The 15,174-nt window shown below is 39.8% G+C and overlaps 1 protein-coding gene across 3 annotated transcripts in view; it reads left to right on the forward strand.

Moving 5' to 3' along the window:
• The window catches only part of LOC114046192 (rho guanine nucleotide exchange factor 7), a 317,431-nt gene that overhangs the window by 44,744 nt on the left and 257,513 nt on the right, over positions 1–15,174 (forward strand). For 2 of the 3 annotated variants that reach the window (XM_027866436.1, XM_027866435.1), the window contains exon 2: positions 3,308–3,394. In XM_027866436.1, coding sequence (XP_027722237.1) covers positions 3,308–3,394 — 87 coding nt within the window. Of the gene's footprint in view, positions 1–3,049; positions 3,084–3,307; positions 3,395–15,174 lie in introns of those variants that run through there. The other variant, XM_027866438.1, reaches the window with a different exon arrangement.

The following is a 15,174-nucleotide window of genomic DNA, read 5'->3' on the forward strand; positions in this document are numbered from 1 at the left end:
ATGATTTTTGGACTGTCCGTGCTTCTCCTTAATTCCACTAGTGTAGACAATTGAGTATTAACTACATAGGATATATGGTGGGGGGGAAGTGGGGAGGGAGATTTTTGGTTTTGTTTCCAGGTATGAGTCCTAAACCATCTTCCAAATCAATCAATTTATTAAGCATATCACAACCATTTATTAAGCCACTACTATGTGCCAGGCAGTGTAACATTGCTGGGTATACAAAAACAAAAATGAAATAGCCCTGCTTTCATCTATGGAAACAACATGCAGGCATACACACCCACACCCACACACATAACACACACACACACACACACACACACACACACACACACACAAAATAATACAAGGTAATTTTGGGTAGATACTCGCATTTAGGAAATGAGGGATTCTAAGAGGTAGAAGAGGTAGAAGGTGAGGAGAGAGTATATTACAGATGTACAAACTTGAACACAGGATGAGAATAATGTACAATAAGCCTGTTATGGGGTTTTAAAGGCTGATATTTCATCCCTGAGGATTCACTGTAGTTTATTGGGTTGGAGAGAGAGATGGCCAGACCTGTGCATTTAGAATAATACTGAATGCCTTTGTCTGTATAATAGACTTTTAATAATTTTATCTTTTTCATACTCTAGTTTAAACAATAACTATAATGCTATCCTAGCTATAAACTAGAGATCAACTTTATTTTTGCAATGCCATTCTTAAGTTTCATTGAAGAAAATGTTCGTTTTTGGATTGAGAAATGTCAGCACCTTCCTTGGAGGAAAAAAATGCATTCTTTTTGTTGAAGCAGTTTTACTGTAGGAAAAAAGGTTTTTTTTAAAAAAAATTCCCTTTCCTCTCCTCCCTCTCATCCCCCCCACACCCTGTTTTAATTTATAATTTTAAAAGGCTTGGGTACTTTGAAATGAAACCACAGTATTCCTAAGAGCTGTTTGGTGGAATGTTGTGATTTCCCCCTAGAGGAGAGGACAAAAATGCCTCTAAACTTAGCATATACTAAAGTTTTCAATGTTGCTTTAGCATTTTGACAGAAATTTAACATGTCATTTAAAATCTCAGTCATTGAGTATTCAGCTATAGCAATCAGAGTAGATTTTTCCCTTTTATTCAGTTAAAATCATTATTGTGATCCCCAGCTAGTCTTATTAATGTCACCCATATCTCATTGGGAAATACCACTTTGTTAGAGGATTCTCTCTAATTCTGTACAGGTTCTGGTTTTTGTTAAAGCCTGTTGCTGTAGGAGGCCATACATATCAGATTACACTTTCGACTTCATCGGCCCTCATTCTTCCAGACTTTTGAGGAAACCCAAAGGAAATCATCTTACAGAAGTTTAAGTTTTAAGTGCATTCAGTTGCAAAACACTACTTAGCTTCTTCTATGCCCACCCTCCAGTAGAGGCTCCTAATACTAAAATGCCCTGGTTAAGTTACCAGACAAACCTATTTTCTGATTTGTATTCATTTCTCTGTAAAAGGAAGGGGTTGAACTACTAAGGATCTCCGAGGCCCCTTCCAGTTCTGACATTTCATGATTTGGGTTAATCATTCATGAAGCACACGGGCGCTAATACAGTAAAAGATAACATTGCACTTCAGTCCCAACATGCATAATGCATTCTGTTAATTATTTTTTAAGCCATCATATCCAGTGATGGTGGTGGGGGTGGCTACGGGAAAGTGTGTGTGTGTGTGTGTGTGTGTGTGTGTGTGTGTACCTCGGTGCAGTCCTTTGCATTGACACCTCCTAACTGTGGTCTGGGACAATTCATCTAACTACTGCCTGCCTTAGTTTTCTCATTTGAAAATTGGTGTAAGGGTCAAATGAGATAATTGTAAAGAGCTTATGGAACTATATGTGTTAACAATTATTATAATATATGTTATGTCATTTGATCCCCGAGGACAACCCTGAGATGTAGGGCACTGGACCTGGAGTCAGGGAAGACCTGAATGCAGCCATAACCTCAGACCCTTACTAGGCAAGTGGGCAGCTTAATTTCTGTTTGCCTCAGTTTCCAGTAAAATGAGGATAATAATAGCACCTGCCTGTCAGGGTTGTTGTGAGGATAAAATGAAAGAAAAGTCGTAATATGCTTTGCAAACCTTAAGGCGCTATATAAATATTATCACTGTCGTTATCATTACTAATTAACTCTTATCTGGCTAGGGAGTTTCTTGTGGTTTATGGTGCCCCAGTTGGGTTTTCCTGCCCTTCTGCCCCCATCATTAGCTTAGAAGGTAAGCTTCTTGAGAATAGGAATTATTTCATTCCTTTTATTTGTTTCCTCAATGCCTTGGTGTAATACGTGCTTAACAAATGTTTGTTGCAGCGTGGTTCTAAAGAAGAGATATGAAAAGTCGCCCCCACCCCACTCGCTTTAGGGGTGGGAGGGCCACCGTTGTGGCACATTGAACAAGTTTTCAGACCTTTTCGATAAACAAGGTGTCCTAGTGTCTTTGTGCAGTTTTAAGCTATTGAAGCTTATCATTATAGTTTAGAACTGCACTAAGACTTTTGGGACACCCTGTATTGATGTGTTTTGATTTTTCCTCCCCCCCTCTTTTCCTTAAAAAAAAAAAAAGATTTGTTAAAAGGGATGGTTCCTGGGGTCTGGGGAGGGATGCTAGTATAAATTTTGATAATGTAAAAAATAATTGGTCATTGAAAATTAAATTATAAATTATAACATATAACTCATTCTATACTTTATAATAAAACATGAAAGCTATCAATTTAAAAAAAGTTGGCCGCTATAGTGATTGACAGCTTTCCTCCCCCTCTTCTCCCCGCCAACAGCAGGGGGCCGGAGGCAGCTTCCCAGGGCCCCCTGGCAGGCGGCGCTGGGGTCTGCGCCCAGGCCCGGCTCGCGCCAGCTGCCAGCCAGAGGTGCGGGGAGACTGGGGACGAGGGGGGGGCTCGTGGGATCTCCTCTGTCCTCTCCTCGCCCTCATACGTCACTTCCGGCAGCCCGGTCTACTTCCTGGTGAAGGGAAAAGGGGAGGAAAGAAAAAAAAAAAAGGGAGAGAGGAGAGATTGGTGCTGCCGGAGAGGGAGGAAGAGGGGTGAGAAGAGCCGAGGCGCCCCTGCCCCGCGGCGCGTGCCCTCGGGAGGGCGGGGGGGGCCAGGGGGGAAGGGAGGGGGCGGCCCCGCCCGGGGGCGCACGCGCCCCGGCCCTCGCGGTCCCCGGCCCTGCCCCCTCCCTGCAGCGCTGTCGCCCGGGCTCGGGCTGCGGAGGAGCTGGGCTGCTGTTCGCTTCTCAGCGGCCGCTTGCTCTGTGTCGTTGCAGGTTTACCCGGAGCCCCGGAGCGAGAGCGAGTGTCTGAGCAACATCCGCGAGTTCCTGAGAGGCTGCGGGTCTTCCCTCCGCCTGGAAGTGAGTCATGGGGTCCGGGGGCCGGGGTAGGGCCTCGCTGAGCAGGGCAGCCTCGGGATTGTGGGGCGCCGGGGCGGGGGCGCCCCCGATGCTGCTGCTGCGCCCCAAGTTTGCAGCTGCAGGGGAGCGGCTTCTCCTGCCCGGGGGTGGGGCGGGGAGAGGATGCCCGCGGAGCCGGCGGCCGGCAGATGCTCGGGGGGCAGGGGCGCCCCAGATGTGCTCCTCTCCATCCTTTGCCTAGTCCCTCCTTCCGCTGCTGTCCTCGGGAGGTTCCCCGGCGGTGGTGGGGGAGGGGGGAGGAGGGGCAGAGTATGTTCGTGTGTGTGTGTGTGTGTGTGTGTGTGTGTGTGTGTGTGTATATGTGTGTATACACCTTCTGATGGTGGGCAGGTACTGAGAGATATCTAGAATGAATGGCGGCCAGGGATAGAGAGACATGGATCTGTATGCCTCTTGGGGTGTGGGTGGGGGTGTGTGTGTGTGTGTGTGTGTGTGTGTGTGTGTGTGTGTGTGATGGTCGGCAGGTTTGGAAGGGAGATCTAGAATGAAGGCTAGGGTGTAGGGAGACCTATCTGTATGTCTGTATGTCTCTTGCATGCTGTGTGTGTGTGTGTGTGTGTGTGTGTGTGTGTGTGTGTACACATGTATACCTTCTGATGGTGAGCAGGTTTTGGGAGGTATCTCTACCTTTTCTGGAAGGAGAATGACTGGAGGCTAGGGGGTGGGGTGACCTATCAGTGTGCCTCTTGCGTTGTGACTGTGTGTTTGTGTTAGAGGGGAGGCAGGTATAGGGTACCCTTTTGGTGTGGACACTATTTCTTTTGGAGGGGAAAAGAAGTTTTGCAGTTGAATTCCATACTTGGACAATGCTTATTTCTGGAAAAAATAGTTTGTGGCCTTGCTGTCATGCATTTGTAAATACTAAAGTTAGTCTTGGTAAGAGCATGCACAGTTTCTTGGTGTCTAGTTAAACCATGGCATTTTATTATTGTATTTAATTTATTTTTAAAAATAGAACCCATACCTTGGGTTAGATTGAACTCCTAGCAGGTGAATTCTTGAAATGGGGTTAAAATGGAAAGAACTCCCCTTCCCCCATTGCAACAACAGAAACACTGTTTCCCTATATAGGCTACCCCACCCCCATGTCAGTGATTCATTATTCTTAAGCCTGTCCTTTGAAACAGTTAGCTTCCCTAGAACTTCATGTTGAGATTCTACAAATAGCCCTAACTTTGTTGAATAGAGAAATACTTTGTGGCATGCTTTTGGGGTTCCTTTTTCCATAGTGCCTTATGTTGACCTTAGCCAATAATAGTGACTTTAAACTCTTAGAGTCAGACTTAGAAGAATTGGAATTTCTGGGCAGAAATCTTTCTCTTTCTCCTTTCTCTCCACTGCTTAGCATCTTACTAGGCCATTGATCAGGAGCTATGTTTTTTTTTCCTTTTTTCATGAGCAGATACTGTCAGCGACATTCCTGTTGACATAGATCCTTGTTCTAGGTTTTTTGAAAAATAACAGCAAAACAACAAAGATTCATTATATGTAGTCTGTGGAACATTTATGTGGACAGCTTATCTGTTGATTGTGAAAATACATAGAAACTAAGGGATTGGTAGAAGTTAGAATGCTTGTTACTTGTTAAAGTACTATAATTTATGTTAATATTTTCGTGTCTATTAAGAATTTTCACAGATGGGTAGGTAAAAGTTGGTGAATAAACCAGAATACAACCGGGAAATGAAAATGATTGTTATAAACATTTTTCCTTCACGGTATTAAATTTGTCAACCTCCTAAATTATGATATTCAATTCTTTGGGTTCATAGGCTCGTACATTCAGAGCTGGAAAGGTGAATAGTCTAAACCCCTTTGTTTTACAGATAAGAAAAACTGAGACCTAAAGAGTTTGAATGTCTTACCACAGGTAACACTGTAAATGGCAAAGCCAGGTATCATGATTTCACATCTAGCACTGTTCTCATTGAACTGACTTTTTCCCCCTGAACAGTGAGGCTTTTGTCTTGGACCTTTGTGGTAGCAGTAACAATTTTTTTTTTATTATATACATTAAACCATTGAAGTTATACTTAGTAATTGCTACTATAATTTTGAAATTCAGTTGATCTGACAAGAACTTTATATATTAAAATGATTGTAGAACATCAGTAATGTAAGAGTGTTAATAGTGTACTGTATGTGGATTTTAAAGAGAATATCATTGGATACTGAGAGGCCGAATTTCAGTGTATAGAGACCCAGCCTTGGCAATAGGAAGACCTGAATTCAAGTTCTGGTTTTGATGCATAGTGACCTTGTGACTCTTGGCAAATCACCTAACTTCTGAGTACCTAAAACAACTCTCTAAAATTAAATTACAGAGCAGTTACTCATCTGCATTGATAGAGGGGGTTTCCTAACATCAATGTAATGACAGGTTTGGACTATTTTTTTTTGCCCAGAAATCTTTGATAAAATATTTCATCCTTTTTAGAGGTAAATTATGAAAGTTCATATGAAATTTTGTATACTGTATTACAAAGACATGTTTTAGAGCAGCATTTAGAATTGTACTGGTAAAATGTAGCTGTTTCTTGATTAGAAATTCAATTCTAATTTAGTGTATAGAGTTTCCTTAAAAGTACACAGTAGGTCAGGTTGCTAGTCATATTTAAAATACAGGTATCCATATTAGAATAGTACTTTCAAAATTAAATTTAAGTTAAACAGAAAGTAACTTGATCACATAGATCCCCTACGTCATAATTAAAACAATACTTAAGAGTTTAAAAATTTGTCATAGAGTTGAGGAAAATGCTCTGGTATTTAACTTGATACTGACTTGATAGATTCATATTTGACTTCTGCCTTTCATTTAGATTTGTCCTTTCAGAATGATTCTCACTGTCAACCAAAACAGTTTCATGATGATTGTTGTGATTTTCAAGGATATTTTGAAAGAAATAATTCCTTACGTTATTGTTAGATGTTTGCGTTTTCCAGATTCTGGAATGCATGTGTAAGCAAACATCTTCAAACTGTAGATACTAGGAACTTAATACTGAATGGGGTTGCTTTAGTTGTTCTTTAACTTTTTTTTTTTTTGAGTTGAAAAGTAACAAATCTTTGTGGTGACTAATAGTTTAGATTGTGTTCTGTTGGTGATAAACTGTTGAATGTGAAGTCTCCATTTTGTCTTCTGATCAATTAAACATCTTTTAAGATCTCTTGAAGAAAAAGGATAAGTTGAATATTTTGATTGGGAAAGGTTACCTAATCAGTTTGGGATCTGATAGAAATTAAGTTTGCCACAAACAGTAGAGATTGAACTTGTGCTATGCACAGTTTATGGAGCACCTTCGAGAGATCACAAAAGCTTGCTCATACATGTTTTAGTGACTGACAGCCTTGGTACCGGTTTATTCATAATCTCTATTGACTTTCTTTTAAAACATTACTGATAATCTTTTGTTTTTACATCACCTTCATTTCCCAATATATCTGCCGTCCTTCCTCCATCCAGAGGAATGTAAAAGAGAGGAAAAAAAGTAGCCGCACAAAACTAATCAACACATCAACTGAGCCTGACATGTTCCACATCCATAGCCCCCAACATTTGCAAAGAAGGGAGGGAAGTGAATTCTCATAATTCTTCTTTGGTTCCATGCTTGGTCATTATAAGTACAAAGCATTTGGTTTTGATTTCCTTTTTTTTTAAAAAATATACTTTCTACTTAAGCAGTAGTTATTGTGTATCTTTTCCTGGTTCTGCTTACTTCACTGTATATCATTTTATCTAAGCCTTTCCATGTTTCTCCGAATTCTTCATATTCATTGTTTCTTAAGGCATAGTGATATTTCCTCACATTTGTGTGTCACATTTGGCTTAGACTTTCCTCAGTTGATGGACATTTGTTTGGTTACCAACTCTTAGCTACTACAAAAAGTGCTGCTATAAATATTTGTCTATATTAGACCTTTTCTCTCTCTCTTTGACTTTAGCTGTACTTTAGGTATATTTCTTTGACTTTAGCTATACTTTAGGTATATTTCTGTATCAAATAATACATTAGGCATTTTCTTAGTATGTATCATCCACCTAGGGCACCTAGGTTGCTCAGCAGATGCCAGGCCTGGAATCAAGAATACTTTAGTTCAGATCTGGCCTCAGACACTACTATCTGTGTGACCTTGGGCAAATTACTTAACCACTGTTTGCCTCAGTTTCCCCATCTGTAAAATGGGGATAATAATAATGGCACCTAACCCCCAGGGTTGAGACTCTGATGAGATAATATTTGTAAAGCACTTAGCAACATGCCTGGCACATAATAAAGCTATATAAATATTAGCTATTATAATTATTACTATTTCCAGATTTTCAGAATGGTTGGGCTCGCTCATAATTTCACTAACTCTGTAATAGTGTGCCTGTCTTTCACAGTTCCTTCAACATTAACTATTATCGTCTTTTGTCATCCTTGCCAGTTTGCTGGGTGTGAGGTAAAATCTAATAGTTGTTTTATTTGTATTTCTTGTAATAGTAATTTGGAATAATCTTTCATAGAGTTGTTAATTGTTTGCAAGTTTTCTTTTGCTTCTTTTGGCTTTTATTTGGGTGTCTCAGCATTCCAACAGGCTTTTTCATTGAAAGGCAAGTGACTTAAGATAGGATATTAATCTTTTTTGGAAATGAGTCTGAATACTTTAGAACTGTAAATTTTGTGATATCTTTGTAGGGTGGTGAAGTTTTGACAATTTTTGAGCACATTTCACAAATTCATATATATGTATGTATACATATATACACACATAATCACAGCTGATAATATATATACATATGTATATAGCATTTTAAGATTTATATTTTACATGCATTATCTCATTTGATCCTCACAACAGTTGTGTGAAGTATGTGCTTTTATTATCTCCATTTTATAGATGAGGAAAATAAGCCTGAGAGATAATAAATTCCTACCTTAGGGCCACACAGCTAGTAATTGTCTGAGGTGGAATTTTCCTCTATATACCTTTCTAGTCTGTCACTTTGTATTCTCCTGTTTAACTCCTCTATTTCATTCTGGCCAGTCTCTCATGACTTGCCATTCTTACCACCATGCTTTTGCTGATCTTTTTATATCTTGCTTAAGATACTTTCCTGTCTTTTTCCTGACTTTATACTCATCCTTTCTTTAAAGACTAATTTTTATCAATTTTCAGAAGACTTCACTTATGCATTCTCATTGAATCTTTTTTGGTTCTCAGAATTTATGTATCATGTGCACATAGTAGACTTCTGAAATGGCCTGTTGCATATAACACAAAACATGATGTTTTCATCATCCTAATTTGATAGCTTGCGGATGATGTGAAAGAAAATCCTTTAGAATAGAAAATAAGAACACAGGGAACCATAGAATGTAAGCATATTGGGGGCAGGAACTCATTTTTCTCTTTATATCTTTACCACCTAGGACTTGGCATTATAATGGGCATGTAAAGATTTATGGAATTGAAAATCTGCTATGTTGACTTTCCACATTAATATTAGTTATCTCAGGTACAGTTATAGCTAATCGGGAACATTCTTGGGCCACAGCATAAATGGAGAGCTGGTTTTAAGAACTGACTGCACATTTGGAGACCACTGGAAGAGGGGGGAGGATAATAGAAATATAGAAGCCCTTATAGACATTCATGATAGGCTTTCACTTTTTTTCTTGATTGAGGAGAAAAATAACAATTGAGAGGTAGAAAAAAAGTTTAGGGATCACTTCCAATTGCAGTTTTTGTTGTTGTTGAGTCATTTCAGTTGTGTCCTACTCCGTGACCCCATTTGGGATTTTCTTGGCAAAGATATTGCAGTGGTTTGCGATTTCCTTCTCCAGCTCATTTTACAGATGAGGAAACTGAAGCATACAGGGTTAAATGTGCCCAGGGTCACACAGCTAGTATATTTCTGTGGCTGGATTTGAACTCACCGTCTTCCTGATTTCATGTTTGGTACTCTATCCACTGTGCTACCTAGCTGCTCTCCAGTTAGAGATGTGCTTTTATTACCTTGTTCCTCGGCAAGCTTATTTATATCATCATGTACAGAATTTTTGCACGTTTGTCAAACTGCTTTTCAAGTTTTTCAGTTATCTCCTCATCTTTTAATTAGGTTTTAATTGTTTTTCATTAGCCTAATTGAAAATATTAACAACTTCCAATTTATCTAAAGGAGTATATGAATATTGAGAGTTAACTTTTATAACTATAATCAGTTATGCTGAAACATAACCAAAACTTGTTGATGCAAGTTTAAGAAGTGATTGAAACAAAATCAGGAGTAAATCTCCTTGTGTAGAAAACCCCACCCAACGGCTATCTTTTGTCCTGGAACTGTGCAGTCTTAGAGTTAAACCAATTTTAATACACTTTACAGTGAGAACTTAAATTTAATTGTAGGTACGTTTTAAGGAGACCTGCCTATGTTTCTTATTTAACTAGTCTTCTCATACTACTGATCAATAGGAAACCTTGACTAGATGTGGTTGTTTTAAATGCATTACATTTATTGGCTGATTTGGAGGACTCTTCCTTTCAGTTCATTTATTCCTTTGTCAGAACTTGTCTTTAAGGTAAAGAAGCTGAAGATTTATTAACCATAGCAATTATATCATTACAAGGGTCATTTGGGAGAAGAAGTGAATAATCTTCAAAATGAACCTGAGGAATTAATCAAGCATGTTGTAGACATTTAAAGAAACAGGAAAGTTATTTTTGTTCAGGTACTATAATTGTACTTGGATGAGGGAAAAGTAAGAGAGAAGAAGGGCAAGGCAAATGATTGACCTATTTTTATCTCGCTGTTTTGGTTATGTTGTTCATTCATTTCAGTCATGTCCAACTCTTTGTGACCTCATTTTGGGGTTTTCTTGGCAAAGATTACTGGAGTGGTTTGCCATTTCCTTCTCTGGCTCATTTTACAGATGAAGAACAGAGGCAAACTGGGTTAAGTGACTCGCCCGAGGTCACACAGCTAGTAAGTGTCTGAGACCACATTTGAACTCAGGTCTTTCTGACTCCAGATCTGGCACTCTATCCACTGTGCTACTTAGCTGCCCCAGTTTTAGTCATACCTGCATGCTGTTTGGGGTGTGAATGGAGCAGCCTCATCCTTGACCCCAGGGGGAGCCTTGTTAGGCTACGCTTTTAGAAAATGAGGAGACTTGAACTGCGTTTTTAACTTGGAATCGTAGGATCATAGATTTAGAACTGGAGGAGACCTTCTTAGGTCATCCAGTCCAAACTTCTCATTGTACAAAGGAGCAAATTGAGGCCCAAGAGGTGAAGTGAGTTGTCTTAGGTCCCACAGGGAACAAGTAGCAGAACTGGAATTTGACCCAGAACCTCTGACTCCAAATCTAATGCTCATTTCGTGGCACCATGTGGCTTCTTTAAATCAATCCTTGGTGTGTCTAGGGTCTAGGATTTTTTTTTTTTTTTTTTTTTTTTTTTTTTGCTGTAGCCTGATCAGTATGATTGTTTTCTGGGATGAAATTAGTGTCTAGAAATGGTTTGGTATTTAACCTGTGGGCTGTTTGGGACTGGTGAAGCAACTTTGTCTGACGAGAACCTTATTTGTTGGTAAAAGTTTATGCTAGGTTAACTTTTTAAAGTTAGTGAAAGAATCAAAGCTGTCATAGTTGACATGCCTGTTAGTGAATTATTTCTTTTCTAGAATTGTCATATGTTTTGTATGATTTGAGTGTTGTCACAGAGACTTCAGTCTGTTAGTGGGAGTACTTTCTACACATTCAGATCACAGTCTTTCTATGCTTTTTATTGGTCAGCTTGGCCGAAGAACTCATCACATAGTAGCTGTTTGCTAGTAATGAGCTTTTCTATAATTGGAGGGGCTGGTCTTCAGACATAGTTGATTCATAGGATTGTACTTGAATGCTTTCCATGCTGTCCTTGCTCTGGAGGAGATAAGGAATAGAAACACTTTTATTAGAATTATGAGTAAAAAGCCAACTTCACCAACCAGGAAAATATCAGACTATTCAAAAACTTGGGAGATCTTAACACTGAAAAGGCTTAGATTTTTTTTTTTTTTAACATTTTTATTCTGGCATACAGGCATGTTGTCTATCCACTCCCCACAGTACTTTTGAGCATGAGGAAAGATATACTGGGTTACAACTCTTATTGGGAAGTGCTACTCTTGTATGTGTGGGCATCCATCTCTGAGGCTGTTCGCTGATGAAGAGTAAATGTAGGTTGTGTTACATTCTCTAATTGTGTTACAAAGCAGGGAGGTGAATCTTTCCATGTGATGCTAGACCATTTGAGATCTATGTTTGTGAGTGTATGTGTACAACTCAGAAATCATTATGTTCTTAACAGTGAAGTATTTACTATAGCTGCTTCCTTTGGTCATCTGGCTTGTGCCAGGACCCATAGCCCCACATAACTCCTTAGGGAGAAGCATGAAGATCCACCTGGATATTACAGTAAGTCCTGTGATTGCTAGAAGAAATGCAAGAAATACCTGGAACTTTCACACTGGGTCACATTTAATTATACTTTTGTGGCATGAACACTTATTTTTATGTCAGTAGAAAAATTTATAATGAAATGGCACGTATTAACTATATCCAGTACTTTGTTAAGCAGTTCAAGTTAAATAGAGACTACTCAGCCCTCCCTCAGGTGCTACTGACTAGCTCAATGCTAATAATTTGTAATGATTGCATAAATGGAGCAAGTCTTGCACTTGATTACTTGGTTTTCTGTGTCCTGACTCTGTTGTTTTGAAATGGAAAGTTAAGCTTGAGTTAGATTAGGTATAATAAAACTCATATTTTATACCTTACAGAGTTATTCTTTGTAAGAACTTTGTAAGGTGAGTAATGACATCATTATTATATATTTATAGATAAGGAGACTGAGGGTCAGTGAGGTGGATTGGATTGTTTGTAGCAGTTACAAGACTAGTGTCAAGGGTATACTTGAACCCAGGTTTTAAAACTTAGGTCTAGTGGTCTTTGCAGAACAGAGATGAGGGAACAAGGGATACTGTAGAAATAAAATAAAAAGATTCTATACAAGAGGTGAAGGGCAGGGAGAGTCAAAGATGATATAAAGGTTGGATTTTCTGTAATATGCTCCTGCACAGATGACCATTTTCCACCCCCTTTCCTTTTTAGCTTCTTTTTCTGTTTCTTCACCCATTAGAATGTAAGCTCCTTCAGGGAGCTTTGTTTTTTTTCTTCTTTTTTTTGGTGAGGCAACTGGAGTTAAGTGACTTGCCCAGGGTCACATAGCTAGTAAGTGTCAAGTGTCTGAGACTGGATTTGAACTTATGTCCTCCTGACTCCGGGGCTGGAGCTCTATCCTCTGCTCCACCTTGCTGCCTGGGAACTGGTTCTTTCTGCTTGTATTTGTTACAAGTCCCAGTGCTTAGGCACTTAGCATTGCACCTGGCACCAGGTAAGTGCTTAAGAAATGCTAGTTGACCAGGTGAATGATGGTGCCACTGACAGAAGTAGTGAGCTCTGAAGGAGGAGCAGGTTTGGAGGAAAAACATTAGTTGAGTTTAAGTGCTGGTAGGGGATAAGAGTTCATAGACTTTACTAAGTTAGGTAAGGAACAAAGAGTATAATAAAATGTCACTTGGTGTTTTAAACATTTTCAACATAAAATTTGTAACTTACGAAGAATCTGAGAGGTGGAAAGGACCTCAGAAGTTTTCAAGCCTATCTATGCTTGAGTAGCAATCTCTACTCCCCCGCCCCCCCCCCAGGCTTATACCTGATACATGGTCTTTCAAACTCTATGGAGAACTCATTACTTCCTGAGGTATCCCATTCCATTTTTGGTTGACTGATTGTTAGGAAGGCTTTTCTTAGAATGAGCCAAGATCTCCCTCTCTGTAGATTCTACCTGTTATTCTTAGTTCTGCTTTGTGAGAGCAGACAGCAAATCCAGCCCTTCTTATACTTGATGCCTTTCAGGTGTTGCCTTCTATGATTGCCTAAATGTTTTCAGTTCCTACAGTTTATCTTCATGCAGTTCTTTTATCATCCTTGTTTTTCAACTCTTCTGAATAGGCTCTAGTTTCTTAACAAAAGTGACTCCTAGAACTGATGGGGCATAGTTTAGTGGAGCTATATTTAGTAGAATATGTCTCACTCTGTCATTTTATAGGTGAGGAAACTAAGGCACAGAGGTAAGTTATTTTCTCAAGGTCATAGAGCTATTAAAAGTCTGAGGAAGAATTACATGTGAAATATCTGTCTGGGGAAGTATCCTGATTAAAGTTACTACACATTTGTTGACAGAGTTTTTGACGGAGCTGAGACTACAGGATTTCCAGTCCAGTAGAAATGTATGTTAATTCTCACTTTTATAGTAACACCCGGCTGAGCTCAGTTGTATTGAGGGAATGGGAGTTTTGATTAGGGGAGGCAAGAATAGACAAGTAGGTAATTTTAGAACAGGTGTGGGGAACCTGCGGTCTCAAAGCCACATGTGGCCCTCTAACTCCTCAAGTGCGACCCTTTGACTGAATCCAAACTTCACAGAACAAATCCCCTTAATAAAAGGATTTGTTCTGTAAAAGTTGGACTCGGTCAAAAGATCACACCCAAGGACCTAGAAGGCCACAGGTTCCTTATCCCTGTTCTTGAACATAGAACATTTTTCAGGGCATAAGGCATTGCTCCTGCCCTCAACGAGTAGACAGTTTGCTTTGAAATACTGTCTACTTCTCCCTCAGGAAACTTTTGAAGGTTTATAGTTGCAAAATATTTGAAAATATTAACTCACATTGTAGGGTTTTCTGGTATACAGAACACTTTCTTCAGCCCTGTGAGATAGAACAAATACTATTATCCTTACTTTACATTTGGAAAACTGAGACTTAGGGAGCTACGGTGACTTGCTCCTGGTCACATAACTGGTAAGTGTTGGAGCTGGGACTTGATCTGTTACTCCTAACCCTAATTCTGTGCATACATAGAGAGAAAACCCCCATGAGTGGACTTCTTGGTGTTTGCTGCCTGACAGCTCCAGGAGAAATGCCAGGATCATGGGGCAGCTAGGTGGCACAGTGGATAGAGCACCAGCCCTGAAGTCAGTAGTACCTGAGTTCAAATCTGGCCTCAGACCAAACACTTGACACTTAGTAGCGGTGGGACCCTGGGCAAGTCACTTAACCCCAAGTGCCTAAAAATCTAAAAGAAAAAAAAAATGCCAGGATCAGAACGGAGGAATGTACACAATGTTTGTAGATCTGACCAAGGTCTTTGATACTGTCAGTCATGAGGGCTTAGGGAAAATTATGTCAAAATGTGGTTGACTGGAGAAGTTCATCAGTCAATTTCATGATGGCGTGCTTGCCTGGGTTCTGGATGATGGATGATGTCCTTGTGCTTTCCAGTCACCAGTGGAATGAAACAAAGTTGTGTGCTTGCTCCCATGCTTGTTAGCATGATCAGCCATGTTGTCAAACGCTTTTAGTGAGGATAAACAGGGCATCAAGATCAGCTACCACACTGATGGTAAGTTCTTCAACTTGAAAAGGCTACAAGCCAAGACCAAAGTGGAGGGCCTGTTGGTGCGTGATTTTTTTGTTTGCAGATGATTGTGCACTCAATGCAGCCGCTGAAGCTGAGATGCAACAGAGTATGGATCGATTTGCTGTTGGCTTGTGCTAATTTTGGCCCGACAATTAACACCAAAAAACACAGGTGCTCCATCAGCCAGCACCACACCATCCATATGTG

The sequence above is a fragment of the Vombatus ursinus genome, unplaced genomic scaffold, assembly GCF_900497805.2.
Source record: "Vombatus ursinus unplaced genomic scaffold, bare-nosed wombat genome assembly UNPS02014781.1, whole genome shotgun sequence".
Classification (NCBI taxonomy): Eukaryota; Metazoa; Chordata; class Mammalia; order Diprotodontia; family Vombatidae; genus Vombatus; species Vombatus ursinus.